The sequence below is a fragment of the Monodelphis domestica genome, chromosome 2 (assembly GCF_027887165.1).
Source record: "Monodelphis domestica isolate mMonDom1 chromosome 2, mMonDom1.pri, whole genome shotgun sequence".
Taxonomy (NCBI): domain Eukaryota; kingdom Metazoa; phylum Chordata; class Mammalia; order Didelphimorphia; family Didelphidae; genus Monodelphis; species Monodelphis domestica.
Genome location: NC_077228.1, coordinates 151,917,658 through 151,930,415, shown reverse-complemented (window position 1 = coordinate 151,930,415; position 12,758 = coordinate 151,917,658). Strand labels below are relative to the sequence as shown.

Sequence of the window (12,758 nt, the reverse complement as noted above, 5' to 3'; positions counted from 1 at the left end):
CATATTGTCCCTAAAAAAAAAAATGACCCTTATCCCCAAATCAGAATAGTTCTTTCAGATTCTATCATGTCAGTATTGTACTCCCATTTTATAGCTCAGGAAATTGCATATAATTTTAATTATAAGTGCAGAGCTAATAGCAGAATTTAGTTTTTTGGATGCAATTTCATGTTCTTCCTAGTGGAACATCGATTTAAAAAAATAAACAAACCCTCACCTTCTGTCTTAGAATTAATTCTGTGTATTGGTTTGAAGGCAGAAGAGTAGTGAGGAGTAGGCAATGGGGGGTTAAGTGATTTACCTAGAGTCACACAGCTAGATTTGAACCCAGGACTTCCCATCTCTAGGGCTGGCTCTCTATCCACTGAACCACCTAACTGCTCCTAGAACATTGATTTCTTTTTAAAAATTAAGTGAAAAGCTAAATAGAGCATCAAAACAACTTAGGTTCTAAGTACTATTTTTTGTGATGCCTTTGTCCACTGTTAAAATGCAAATTGCTATGTGCTCTGTGTGTGTTTTCCAGCCATACATCCTTGCAGATGAGCTGCGTCGGGAGCTGCCTCCAGATCAGGCCCAGTACTGCATCAAGAGAATGCCACCCTATTCTGGGCCAGGCAGTGTGCCTGGAGCCTTGGATTACACTGCATTCTCATCAGCCCTCTATGGGGAGAGTGACCTGTGATTCTGTAATCATGGAACACCAGAATGAAATAAAAATTGGAGTTAACAATTTGCTTCCTGGAAGCCTTGACAGGCTGTTTTAAATTAAAGAAAATATTTTTAAGTATTCTTAAAGCTCAATAGTTACCATTCAGTGTAACATGCTAAAAAGTATAATGTATATGTCAGAGTGTGCCATTCTAAGCTAAGTAGGTGTCTTTATTGTGGGTTTCTTAGTTTTTAGCTAGTGCAGTACAATTTTAGAGGGGTTACAGGCAAGAAAGAAAATTCCTTGAATAGTAAGAAATCGGGAGGGTATGGGGAGAGAAAGAAGCTTAAGAATGTGAAAACCCAAAATAGTAAATATTCAAAACTAGAAAAAATTACAATTGGGGTAGAGTAATCCTATCTTTTATAACTGCCCTTCATGACCCACATACATATGTAGAGAAATGTGTTATGGAGGTCATTGTTTTCTTTTCTTGCTTATCCAAAGATTAGCTATAGCTAGATATTTTCATGGTTTTGTGGCTTTTGCAGTTGAGTTTTAACATGTGTGAAATGGAACTTTCAGGGAATAGAAACAAATAAGCCAAAAAAAGCAGAAAGTCCTTTAACTTTTTAAAAGAGGAAGGGAATAGAAAAAGAAGACAGAGAGAGAGAGAGGAGACAGAGAGAGAGAGAGAGAGAGAGAGAGAGAGAGAGAGAGAGAGAGAGAGAGAGAGAGAGAGAGAGAGAGAGAGAGAGAGAGAGAGAGAGAGAGAGAGAGAGAGAGAGGGAGGGAGGGAGGGAGAGAGAAAGGGAGAGTGAAAGGGAGAGAGAGATTACAGACAGCTCTCAGTGATTTAGGGGCTGATCATCTAACCTGTGGACACTGAAAGCCTATGCTTCACTTGAAACACAAGATCATCTGCTAGGGAGAAAGGTGGTATAACTAATTTATAAAAAAGCTTTTAAAATTATCTGTGGATTTCAGTGAGTCATGCTTTTTCCTTAGACCTTTTTTGCACAGATAATCAAGATTTATGACTGTACATAGATTCTGTATTTTTAAATTGACAGTTTTCTATATATTAATTCATAACAAGATGTTAGTCAGAAAATGGCAAACTTGGGGTCCTATAAGGATTTGCTTTCCTTCATGCCTTTAGTTGTATAGCCCCTTAGGAGGAGACAGGCAACTTTACTGAAAGTGAATAAGAAAAGATGAATTCCCTTAAATGGTTAGAGCAAGTTTCTTCATTCTGGGAGAGCCTACCTTTATGTCTACAGGGTTAATTCATTCCCTGTAGCATATCTAAATTACACAGTTGCATTCACAGTAGTATCCATCTGACCTTCACCCAATGTGATGTCAAAACCCATCTGAACAAGCACAGTATATGGTTGTGTCTAGAGCTCTTTTCCATAGATGGTATGGTATGTGTTCACCAAACAGTTGTCTTGATTTCTGTTGAATGTTCATTAAGCTATTACCTGAAGCTACCGTATGCTGTGACTCCCCCCTGTTTTTTCATCCTGTTGACAGCTTGTAGAGAAATAAAGCAATAATTTTTTTTTTTTACATCTGAGTCCTTAATCAAGAAATGAAGGGAAAACAAACAAAACCAGCCACAAATAACAAATTAAAATGAACACTACCTCGATGCTGCTGGGAATACAATGATATGTCTACTATGGACAGTCCTAATTTTTTGTTTGTTTGTTTAAGATAAGTCTCACCACCAATTAAAAATGCATTCTCTATTAGAAGTTATGAAATGTTTTTCTTTACATAAATTCTTCATGTCTTTATCATTGGTCATTTTTTTATACCCTTACTTTCTGCCTTAGAATTAATTATAGGTTCCAATGCAGAAAAGTGCTAATGGGTAGGCAATTGGGTTTAAGTGACTTGCTCCAGATCATATAGCTAGGAGGCCAATTTGTCTGAGGCCAGTTTGAACCTGAGACTTCCCATCTCCCCTTGTCATCTTTTTTTTTTTAAGGAAAAAAAAACCATACCCAATTTTGTGTCATTTGGTATCCTCTACTTTCATAAGGATTTTATAATTTTATTTTAGATTGCTTCATTAAGTGTTTGGAAATTAAGAGAAACCCTTTCATGGATGATGTGCCCTGAACAAAGCACTTTATATACATTATCCCTTTTAATCTTTCTGATTTTGGTATTTTTGACCTCTTAGTCATAGTACTTTTGAAAATAGCTTGATGAATGCTTAAATGAATGGAGCTGTGTCATGGATATGAAAATGTCACAGTTAAGAAGTTAAGTTAAGTCACAGTTAAGAAGGCCTTTGTATCCTTTGTCATTTTTTTTTAGTTTCAAAAAAAAGTGACTTAGTTTAATTCTGTATGCCAAGTGTAACGTCACTTAGTTACGTGCTTATCCTCAATTCTGAGACTGTTGCTGTTCTTCCAATTGTAAAGAATCAGAAAGAACTTCTCCCTTCTAGTTTGTGAGGAAATTGTAATGCTTATGAACTATAAAATCAGATCAGCTTATAGAAAAGCTATATATTTTTTCATCATAACATTCAAGTAAGTAGATGGATCAGTGGCATTTATTGATGAATGAAAAGAGGAAATGATCAAATATCCAAATGAGGAGCACATCCCAAAGTTCCTTATTTATGAAACCTGATATGTATTAAAATTGTTTTTTATAATGGAAAAAGAATTCCTGTTTTAATTCTTAAAGAATAATCAAAATATTGTTTTAATATGGCTCATAGAAACCTCCAGTGTTGATACTTTTCTTCTCTTTTAAAGCTCTTTTTAAATTTAGTTTTGTTTAGTTACCAAACCCTTAATAAATTAATGCATTGTACCAAGGGTGGGGGAAAGATACAAAATTTAGATAAAGGTTCCAATTTTTTTTCTTCCTAAAATATTAGAGTTGGCATGCCATTCAGGAAAAGGGTAAGTTTGAGGGATTTGACCTGGGACAGCCATTCTAACAGGCCTGATGATGTTGAGACATAATAAAATACCTAGGAATATACCTGCCAAAACAAACCCAGAAACCACACAAGCATAGTTATAAAATCTTCTTTTCACAAATAAAGTCAGATTTAAATAACCAGAGAAATATTAATTATTCATGGGTGGGCAGAGCCAATATAATTAAAATAACAATCCTACATAATTATTAATCAATGCTATCCCAATTAAATTATCAAAAATTTATTTTATTGAGCTAGAAAAAAATGACAAATTTCATTTGGAAAAACAAAAGATCAAGGGGGCAGCTGGGTAGCTCAGTGGATTGAGAGTCAGGCCTAGAGACAGGAGGTCCTAGGTTCAAATCTGTCCTTAGACACTTCCCAGCTATGTGACCCTGGGCAAGTCACTTAACCCATGTCAACATGGAAATATAGAGATCCCCAATTTATTTAGTTTGAGTGTAGAAACCCCAGGTTTTGACCTTGTCTCAGGAGAGGTTTCCCCCTGAGGGAAGGTCCCTCTTCACCAGACAGTGAACTTCCTGGTAGTTTGGGTGGGAACAGCTAATCCCATCCAATATTGAACATCCCTTTTGTCCCAATGGTTTCTTCCCCCTAGGCTAAAGTCCATGACCAAGGTGACCCAGTCCTAGGCTGAGTCTTTCCCTTTTGTGTCCATTGTGGGGCCCCAGCCCCTCACTATTATTCCTGTCTGGAACTCTTCATTTTCCTTTCTCACCATTGTAAGGTCAATCAACTGTCCCTCTAAACCTAAAGCCCCCAGGTCACCTAGAGTGGTATATACGTTCCCCAAAGTTCTTTTGTTCCTCAGAGTCCATCCTGAGTCCGTGGCACTCCCAGGGGCTGGTGACCAGAGCGTCTTGACTCCGGTGCAGTCTTGGAAATCAGCTCTGTTGTCGTAGTAGCAGCACTAACCCCTTTTCCCTTGATTAAAGAGTGATTTTGACTATTTAATAGTTCTGTGTTTTTTCTAGTTGACACCCCCATTGCCTAGCCCTTACCATTCTTCTGCCTTGGAACCAATACACAGTATTGACTCCAAGATGGAAGGTAAGGGTTTAAAAAAAAAAGATCAAGACTAAAATTAACATTTAAAAAAATGTGAAAGAAGGAAATCTATCAGTACCAGTAAATTGTATTATGAAGAGGTAATCATCAAACCTATCTGGTGCTGATAAGAAATAGAAAGGTCAATAAATGGAACAGAATGGACATACAACAAATAATAAGAGATTATGGTAATCTTATTTGACAAAATTATAGATGCAAGTTTTGGGGATAAGAACTCACTATTTGGTAAAAATTGCTGGAAAAATTGGAAACTAATTTGGCAGAAACTACATATAGACAAATATTTTACACCATTAACTAACATAAGATCCAAAAGGATACATGACAAAATGGAATGAAAATTAATACATAAAAGGAGACATAAGCAAATTAGAAGATCAGGAAATATACTACCTATCAGATTTACAGATAGAAGAGTAATTTATGAATAAATAAGAGATGAAGAGCTTTGTGAGATATAAAATGGATAATTTTGAGTACATTAAATTTTAAAAGTTTCTATACAAATATAACTAATGTAATCAAGAATAGAAGAAAAGCAAAAAAATGGGGGAAATCTTTCTTAGGTAGCTTCTCAAATAGAGGTTTTATACCTAAAATATATAGAGAACTTTATCCAATTTTTAAGAATAAGAGCCATCCCTACATTGATAAGTGGGCAAAAAATATGAACAGACAGTTTTTGGATGAAGAAATCAAGCCATATATAGGTATGTGAAAAAATGCTAAGTCACTTCTGATTGGAGAAATGCAAATCAAAACAATTCTGAGATAGCATTTGACATCTCTCAGATTTGCTAAAATGGCAAATGTCAGAGGAGATGTGGAAAAATGGGGACACTAATATACTGTTGATGGCACTGCAAATTCATCCAACTGTTTTGGAGAGCAATTTGCAATTTGGAATTATGTACAGAGAGTTAGAAAACTGTGTATCCTTAGACCCATCCCAAGGAGATCAGGGAAAAGGGAAAAGAACCTAAAGTTCCAAGATACTTCCAGCAGTTCTCTTTGTGGTGGTAATGAACTGGAAACTGAGGAGTTTTTCATCAATTAGGGAATTGTTGGACAAATTGTGGTATACAACTGTGATGGAATATTACTGTGCCATGAGAAATGATAAACAGGTTTGGTTTTTTAAAACCCCAAAAGATCTGCAGAAAGTAATAATGAGAGAAATGAGAAGAATCAATAGAATATTAAATACAACTACAGAATTAATATTTGAAGAATGACATGTGAATGTTCATCTCCAGAAAATGAAATGAAAAATAGAAACACAAAAGATACAATCTATATATACATATCTTTTTGTAGAATGATACTTTCTATAGTACAGGGAAGGAGGGGAGGGTTGAGATGCCTGAGAATAAATTCTATTAAATTAATAATTTTTTAAAAAAAGTTAAATAATCTAGGGGATAACAGGGCAGTAACTCTTGGTTGGAAATTGTGTGAGAATAGTGATCACTGTAATTAAGTTATCTTGTATAGATAAGTAACAGAGCAGCAGGGAATAAATGGCAAGAGAAACTCCTGTTCTGCTTGCTTGCCTTTTATCTTGGTATAATTGGACTTTGTATAGTTGATGTGTATAGTTGTTTTATAGATATGTAATGTCAGAGTTTGATGGAGCTAAAGAGTAAATTCCTTATCCCTAGATGTCTTTAAGGGAAGAATGAACTGCTACCTGATCAGAGTTGCTGTAGAGGGACTATCTCTTGGTTCAGCCTAATCTTCTGTGGCCTGTTCCAGTTCTGAGATCATCTAGTACAACAGGGGTACAAAAGAGGAAAAGGAAGCCTGGAAAAGAGGGGAAGCTAGTTTGTGTGACTGCTCTGGGGTACCCAATCATTAGTAAAGGACCGCTATGGCTAGTGTTTCTAAAAGACTTTCAGGTTTACAAAGTGCTTTACAAGTAACTCATTTTATCCTCACAATAACTCTGGGAGATACATACTATTAAAAATTATCTCTGTTTCACAGATTTAGAAACTGAGGCAGACAGGTTGAGTAACTTATCAAGGGTCACATAACTAATAAGTGTCTGAGGCCCGATTTGAACTCATGTCAAGTATTCTATCCTCTATGTCACCATATTACCCTAGCAAACAGACTGAGGCATTTAGCATTTCTGTTGCATGGTCAGAGCTTTAGAAAAAATATATTTACTAGTTATATCAAATAGCTGTTGTAAGAAATAGGTACTCAGGAAAGGGATTTCCCCAACCAAGTATCTTTGTTTGACTCAAAAAGCCTGGACCTTATAATGCTTGTTGACTTGTGGAAGCCTGTCCAGAAAGTTCTAACATTGCTTCATACATACATGTTTGCATTAATGTGACTAATCAGGAACAAAGTGTTTATCTTACAAAAAAGGGAAAAGAAAACAAAGTTACACTTTGTGACATTTGGTTATAATTGTATAACCAAGGATAAGTCTCAAGGCTTACATTCTAAAGAGGTAAGGGAGGTGAGGGAGAAGACATGAAATACATGCAGAAGTATTTACAGAATAAATGTAGAGAATGACAAGTTGGGGGAGGGAGCTAGCAGAGGGAGAATCAGAAATGCAACAGGTGATGTCTGCCTTGAACAAAAATGAGGATTCTGTGAGGCAGAAGTTACGAGAAAATGCATATTAGGTTTGGGGAAGAGCCAATGCAAACACATAGATACTATAGGAGACAGAGAAAGAGGATAGACTGTTCTATGAGAGAAACAGAAAACCATTTTGATTGAATTGCTTGGAAAGGGACATAGTGTGCAATGAGAATTCAAAGATGGGTTGGGGTTAAATAGTGAAAAGCTTTAGATATTAAACCAAAGGGTTTGTGTCTGATCATAGAGCTCCTGGAGCATATTCTTGAGTAGACAAGTGAAATGGTCAGGTCTGCTCTTAAAAGAATATCATTTTGGAAGCTGGATGGACTATAGTGGAGACGAACTTGAGGTCAATGCACTTGCCTAGGAGAGAGATGATAAAAACCTAAACTAAGATGGTGGTTCTGAGCAGCAAAAAAGTGTTGGCTATAAGAGATGTGGAAATAGAAACGATGAGATCTGGCAGCTAATTGGATATGTGGGTTGAGAGAAAGTTGAGAAATCAAGGGAAAAGTTCAGGCTATGAATTTAGGAGACTGGGTGAATGGTGGTATTGTCTACAGAAACATAGAATAAAGATAGATAGATTAGCAGGCATGGAGTAGTGATCAAGGCACAGGATGTCTTCCAGCATAATGAAGTTATCTCAATAAGGAGCTTCCTGGGGCAATGGAGAAGTTAGTAAGAAAAGTTCCAAACAAGATGGGCGGTTGGAGGGGGGTTGGGGGGAGGGAAGAGAAATCTATCTATCAACAGAAACTTGGGTTGTGGGTTTGTTTTTTTTTTTTTTTTAATGTGTAGGTGAACAGATGATGTCATGGTCTGTATATGAAGTCAACATTTTCTTCAATAATCTGAAAGAGATTCATTTCCCTTGGACTAGTATGGGCAGCTAGAGGGCACAATGGATAGAGCTGGGTCTGGAATCAAGAAGACTCCACTTCTTGAGTTCATATCTGCCCAGATACTTACTAGCTGTGATCCTGGGCAAGTCACCTAACCCTGAGTGGTTTTCTTATGTATAAAATGAACTGAAGAAGGAAACAGCAACCACTTCAGTATCTTTACCAGGAAAATTTCATATAACTTTACAGAGTCAGACACAACTGAAAAACAAAAGAATTGCTATATAGTTAGTTTTTAATGCATTGAGTTCTGAAAATGCTGAAAGAACTATTAGAAATGTAGACTTGGAAAAAACACAGAACCACTAAAATGATCAGAAAAAACAAATCTTTAATCAGGATAAGAGACAAGTTCATAATATTCAGCCATCGGAGTCAAGCCCTTAAAACTACACAGCCAAAGCTCTGGGTCTCTGGGAGTATGGACTGCCAAAGATGATTCTCCAAAGACTGACAGAACTTTGGGGTCTTATATATTGTCAACATGGAATCTAGAAGCCCCCAAACTTGTAGCCTAGAAAGACTTAATGGCCCCCAGTTTACTAAGCTTAAAGGTGAAAGCCCCAGGTTTGGCCTTCTCTTAGGAGAGTTTCTCCCAGAGGGAAAGTCCAACTTCACTAGTCTCAGACTAACAATAGACATTAATGGTTTAAGTGGGGATGGCTAATCCCAATAAGATGTTAAGTATCTTTTTTGTCCCAGTGGTTCTCTCCCTAGACCAAAGTCCTTGGTTGGCACAGCCCTGGGCTGGATCTTTCCCTTTTATGTCCATTGTAAAGCATCTGCCCCTCACTGTTATTCCTGTCTGGGACTCCTCATTTTCCTTTGCTACCATTGTAAAACCAATCAACTATCCCTCTCATCCTCAGTCCCCAAGTTCCCCTAGAAAGGTATTTAAACTTCCCAACTTTAATGGCTCCTGGGAATCATTATCTAGTGAGGTGTCACTCCCAGAGATATTGTCCCCAGAGTCCAGGATGTAAACCCTGTAAAAGTTGCAGCACCAGACTGAGTAAAGGACCAAATTATCCCTTCCCAGATTAAAGATTTGGTTTTTCTCACTATTAATAGGAATGAGATGATTCTTTCCACTAGATACAAAAAGATGTTTCCAGTCTGTGGCTGGACTATTGGGGAGGGGGTCTCTGATTATAATGGGAGAAACTAATCTCATTTAAACTGGGATCTTTAAGTACTTTAAGGTCTATTGCTCAATTTAGAGATTAGGCAAATTCCCAAGGGCCTGGGACAAATTTGGAGGTTTCAAAAACCCAGTTGACAGAAATATTTTCTTAAGATCAGAATTCCACAATTCATATGATCAACATGGAATCTAGGAATCCCAAACTTGTAGCCTAGTGGGATCTGATGAACCCCAAGTTTCAGGACTAGCTTATAGGTTGGAGACCCCAAAGTTTGTACTTGTTCCCTGTTCCCATGGGAATCTACCCTGAAGAGAATCCCAGGCTAGCAGTTTCAGACTGAGTGGGGGACCCTCTGGGGAATGACCATCCTAGTTGAGTAGGACTAAACAGATGCTAAGGATCCTTTAGTATCTATTGTAAGTAGTCCCTTCTCTTACACCCTACCCTCTAGCTATGATTCCTTTCCCAAGCTTGATTGTATCCTGTCAATGTAGTTTGAAGACTCCCATTTTCTTTGTAGTTATAGTGATGTCAATCACCTTTCCCTGCCTCTGGACTCCCCAAATAGTATATAGGTTCCCCAAATTCTTTTGTCCCTTGGAGTTGACATCTAGCGTTGTGGCACTCCCAGGGATAATATCCCAGAGTCCAGGGTTTATACCCTGAAAAAGTTGTGGCACCTGACTGAGTAGAGAATTAAATACTGGACTTATCCCTATCCTGATTAAAGACTTGGTTTTTCTGACTATTTTAATAGTTCTGTGTTATTTCCAAGTTAACAATATAATAGTAAGCCGTGGCTGAACTTCTCAAAACATGAAGTATATAAATTTAAATGAAACAAAGGCAAACGGGTGTGTTATAAGCCATTTACCAGTGGTCATGAAGTTTTAAAAAGCTGGCAGAAACTATTTTCTTATCTTCAAAATCAGGAGGCTTGGTTGACTCACCTCTTTGGCCTCTTCTCATTCCAAATCTGTGATCCTAGGACCCATTTATTCCCACTTTCAATGAATCTTTGGCTATTGGGATTGTTAACTGGGGGAAAAACACAGAAGTGTTAAATAGTCAGAAAAACCACTCTTTAATTAAGGAAAGGGGTTCAGTGCTTTCCTCAAGACCTCCACAGAGCAGCATGCTCCACACCCAGGCAGTCCTGAAACTCAAGACTGGTTGCTCTGGTCACAGACCCCTGGGAGAGCCAACTGCACTAGATTGACAACTCCTAGGAACAAAAGCATTTGGGGGACCTATATACCATTTGGAGGATCCCAGGGCAGGAAAAGATGATTGACATCACCATAGCTACAAGGAAATGGGAGTGTTCAAACTATATTGACAGGATATAATCAAGCTGGGAAAGGAATCATAGCTAGAGGGTAGGGTATAAGAGAAGGGGCTGCTTACAATGGATACTGTTAACTGGGAAAAAACACAGAACTATTAAATAGTCAAAATCACTCTTTAATCAAGGGCAAAAGGGGTTCAGCGCTAGCAGGCCTCCACAACAGAGCTGCTTGCCACATTCGACTTCACAGAGTCCGAGGATTGAACTCTGGCCACCCTGGTCACTGACCCCTGGGAGTGCCACCGCTCAAGATGGACTCTGGGGAACAAAAGAATTTGGGGAACCTAGATACAATTTGGGGGATCCAGGGACAAGGAAAGATAATTGACATCACTATAGCTACAAAGAAAATGGGAGTATTCAAACTACACTGACAGGATACAATCAAACTTGGGAAAGGAATCATAGCTAGAGGCTAGGGTATAAGAGAAGGGGCTGGATACTAGATGGATGGTTCCTGACCAGGTGTGGATCTTCTTAGGAAAGGGTCTAATATAATAGGGGAGACTACCTAAAACAAAGAGAGTCCTTAGCATATGCTTAGCTTCACCCAATTAGGATTGTCATTCCCCTGAGGGTCTCCCACTCAGTCTGAAACTACCAGCTTGGGATTCCCTTCAGGGTAGATTCCCATGGGAAAAGGGAACAAGTACAAGCTTCAGGGCCTCCAATCTATAAGCTAGTCCTGAAACTTGGGGTTCATCAGACCTCACTAGGCCCCACAAGTTTGGGATTTCTAAATTCCATGTTGACAATACTAAAGGATGGTCCCTGCCCAGGTGTGGGTCTTCTTGGGAAAGGGTCTGATACAATGGAGAAGGCTACCTAAGACAAAAAGAGTACTTAGAATCAGCTTAGCCCCATCTAACTGGGATTGTCATTTACCTTGGTATCCATTATTCAGTCTAAAATTGCTAGCCTGAGAGTTCCTTCAAGATGGATTCTGAGGGGAACAAGAAACAAGTACAAGCTTTGGGGTCACCAACTTACAAGCTAGTCCTAAAACTTAGGGTTCATCAGATCTTCTTGGCTACAAGTTTGGGGTTTCTCAATTCCATGTTGACAGGATGATGTCATGAAAGCATGTTTAGTATAGAACTGGCCCCTTGACCCTCCACTGTAAGTACTGAAGAAACATAATGTTATGTTTTTGGGCCCCTTGTCCCAAGAACTAAAACTACCATGTCCTAATTTATGTACTGTCATAAGGATATGTTAGCTCAAGGCTTCAGATTTCACAGATTTCAGTGACCTAGGTCACTGGCCAGATCATATGTTCACTGACCTGACCTAAGTCACTGGCCAGACCATATATTAGAAGGAAGCATCTGAAACTAAGCTTGATGTGTCTTCACTTTTGGCGCCCCCCCACCCCAGCCCCTCTATATAAACCAGGCCCATACAATGCTCAAGGTCTTCCGCTTCTTGTGGAGGCCCAAGCTATAGCTTGAATAAAGTACCTCTTGTGTATTGCATTACCATGCGTGTCTCCTCCTCAGAATATGAACCAGAACCAGACTGAACATTTGGGGGCTAGTCCAGGATTCCAAGGGTTTGGACCACACAGTGGTAGAGGTACTTATATCCTTGAAGGGAAATCTGAGTGCATCCGTCTGTGTGAATGTGTATGGGGAAGGGAGAGTCTGGATGGTGGCATAAGGCTAAGTGGCTGGCAGATTCCATGCTCTGCAGATTATATGGAGACAGCCTATTGCCAAGTTGGATCTATTAAGACCCCCTTTCACCTGTTTCTGAGTGAGGACCTGCCAAGTACAAGGTTCCTGAGTCCTGCCAGGGGCTGGGCTGGAACGGCTGGGAAAACGGAAGTAGTTGTTTCTAGAGATTGAGAGATTTCCATTCTAGAGGATTTGCTAAGAACACTCAGTAGGAACTTTGGGGTGGTTAGAGGCCCCCTGTCCAAGTTGGACTTGGGACAGGGACTGGGTCCCTGCAACAGAGGTTTGAGTCCTCTGAGGACCAATGCGTCCTAAGGAGCACCATTGGATGGTGAGTGAGAAAAATTTCCATGCTGGCAGACATGCCAAGGAATAGCATC

General features: G+C 38.8%; 1 protein-coding gene across 2 annotated transcripts in view; it reads left to right on the top strand.

Annotated features, from left to right (window-relative positions):
* Window positions 1–2,227, top strand: part of ACTN2 (actinin alpha 2) — a 102,228-nt gene extending 100,001 nt beyond the window's left edge. For both annotated transcript variants that reach the window (XM_007481574.2, XM_001368616.3), the window contains exon 21: window positions 527–2,227. In XM_007481574.2, coding sequence (XP_007481636.1) covers window positions 527–685 — 159 coding nt within the window. In that variant the 3' untranslated portion in view covers window positions 686–2,227. The remainder of the gene's footprint in view (window positions 1–526) is intronic.
* Window positions 2,228–12,758: the final 10,531 nt, after the last annotated feature.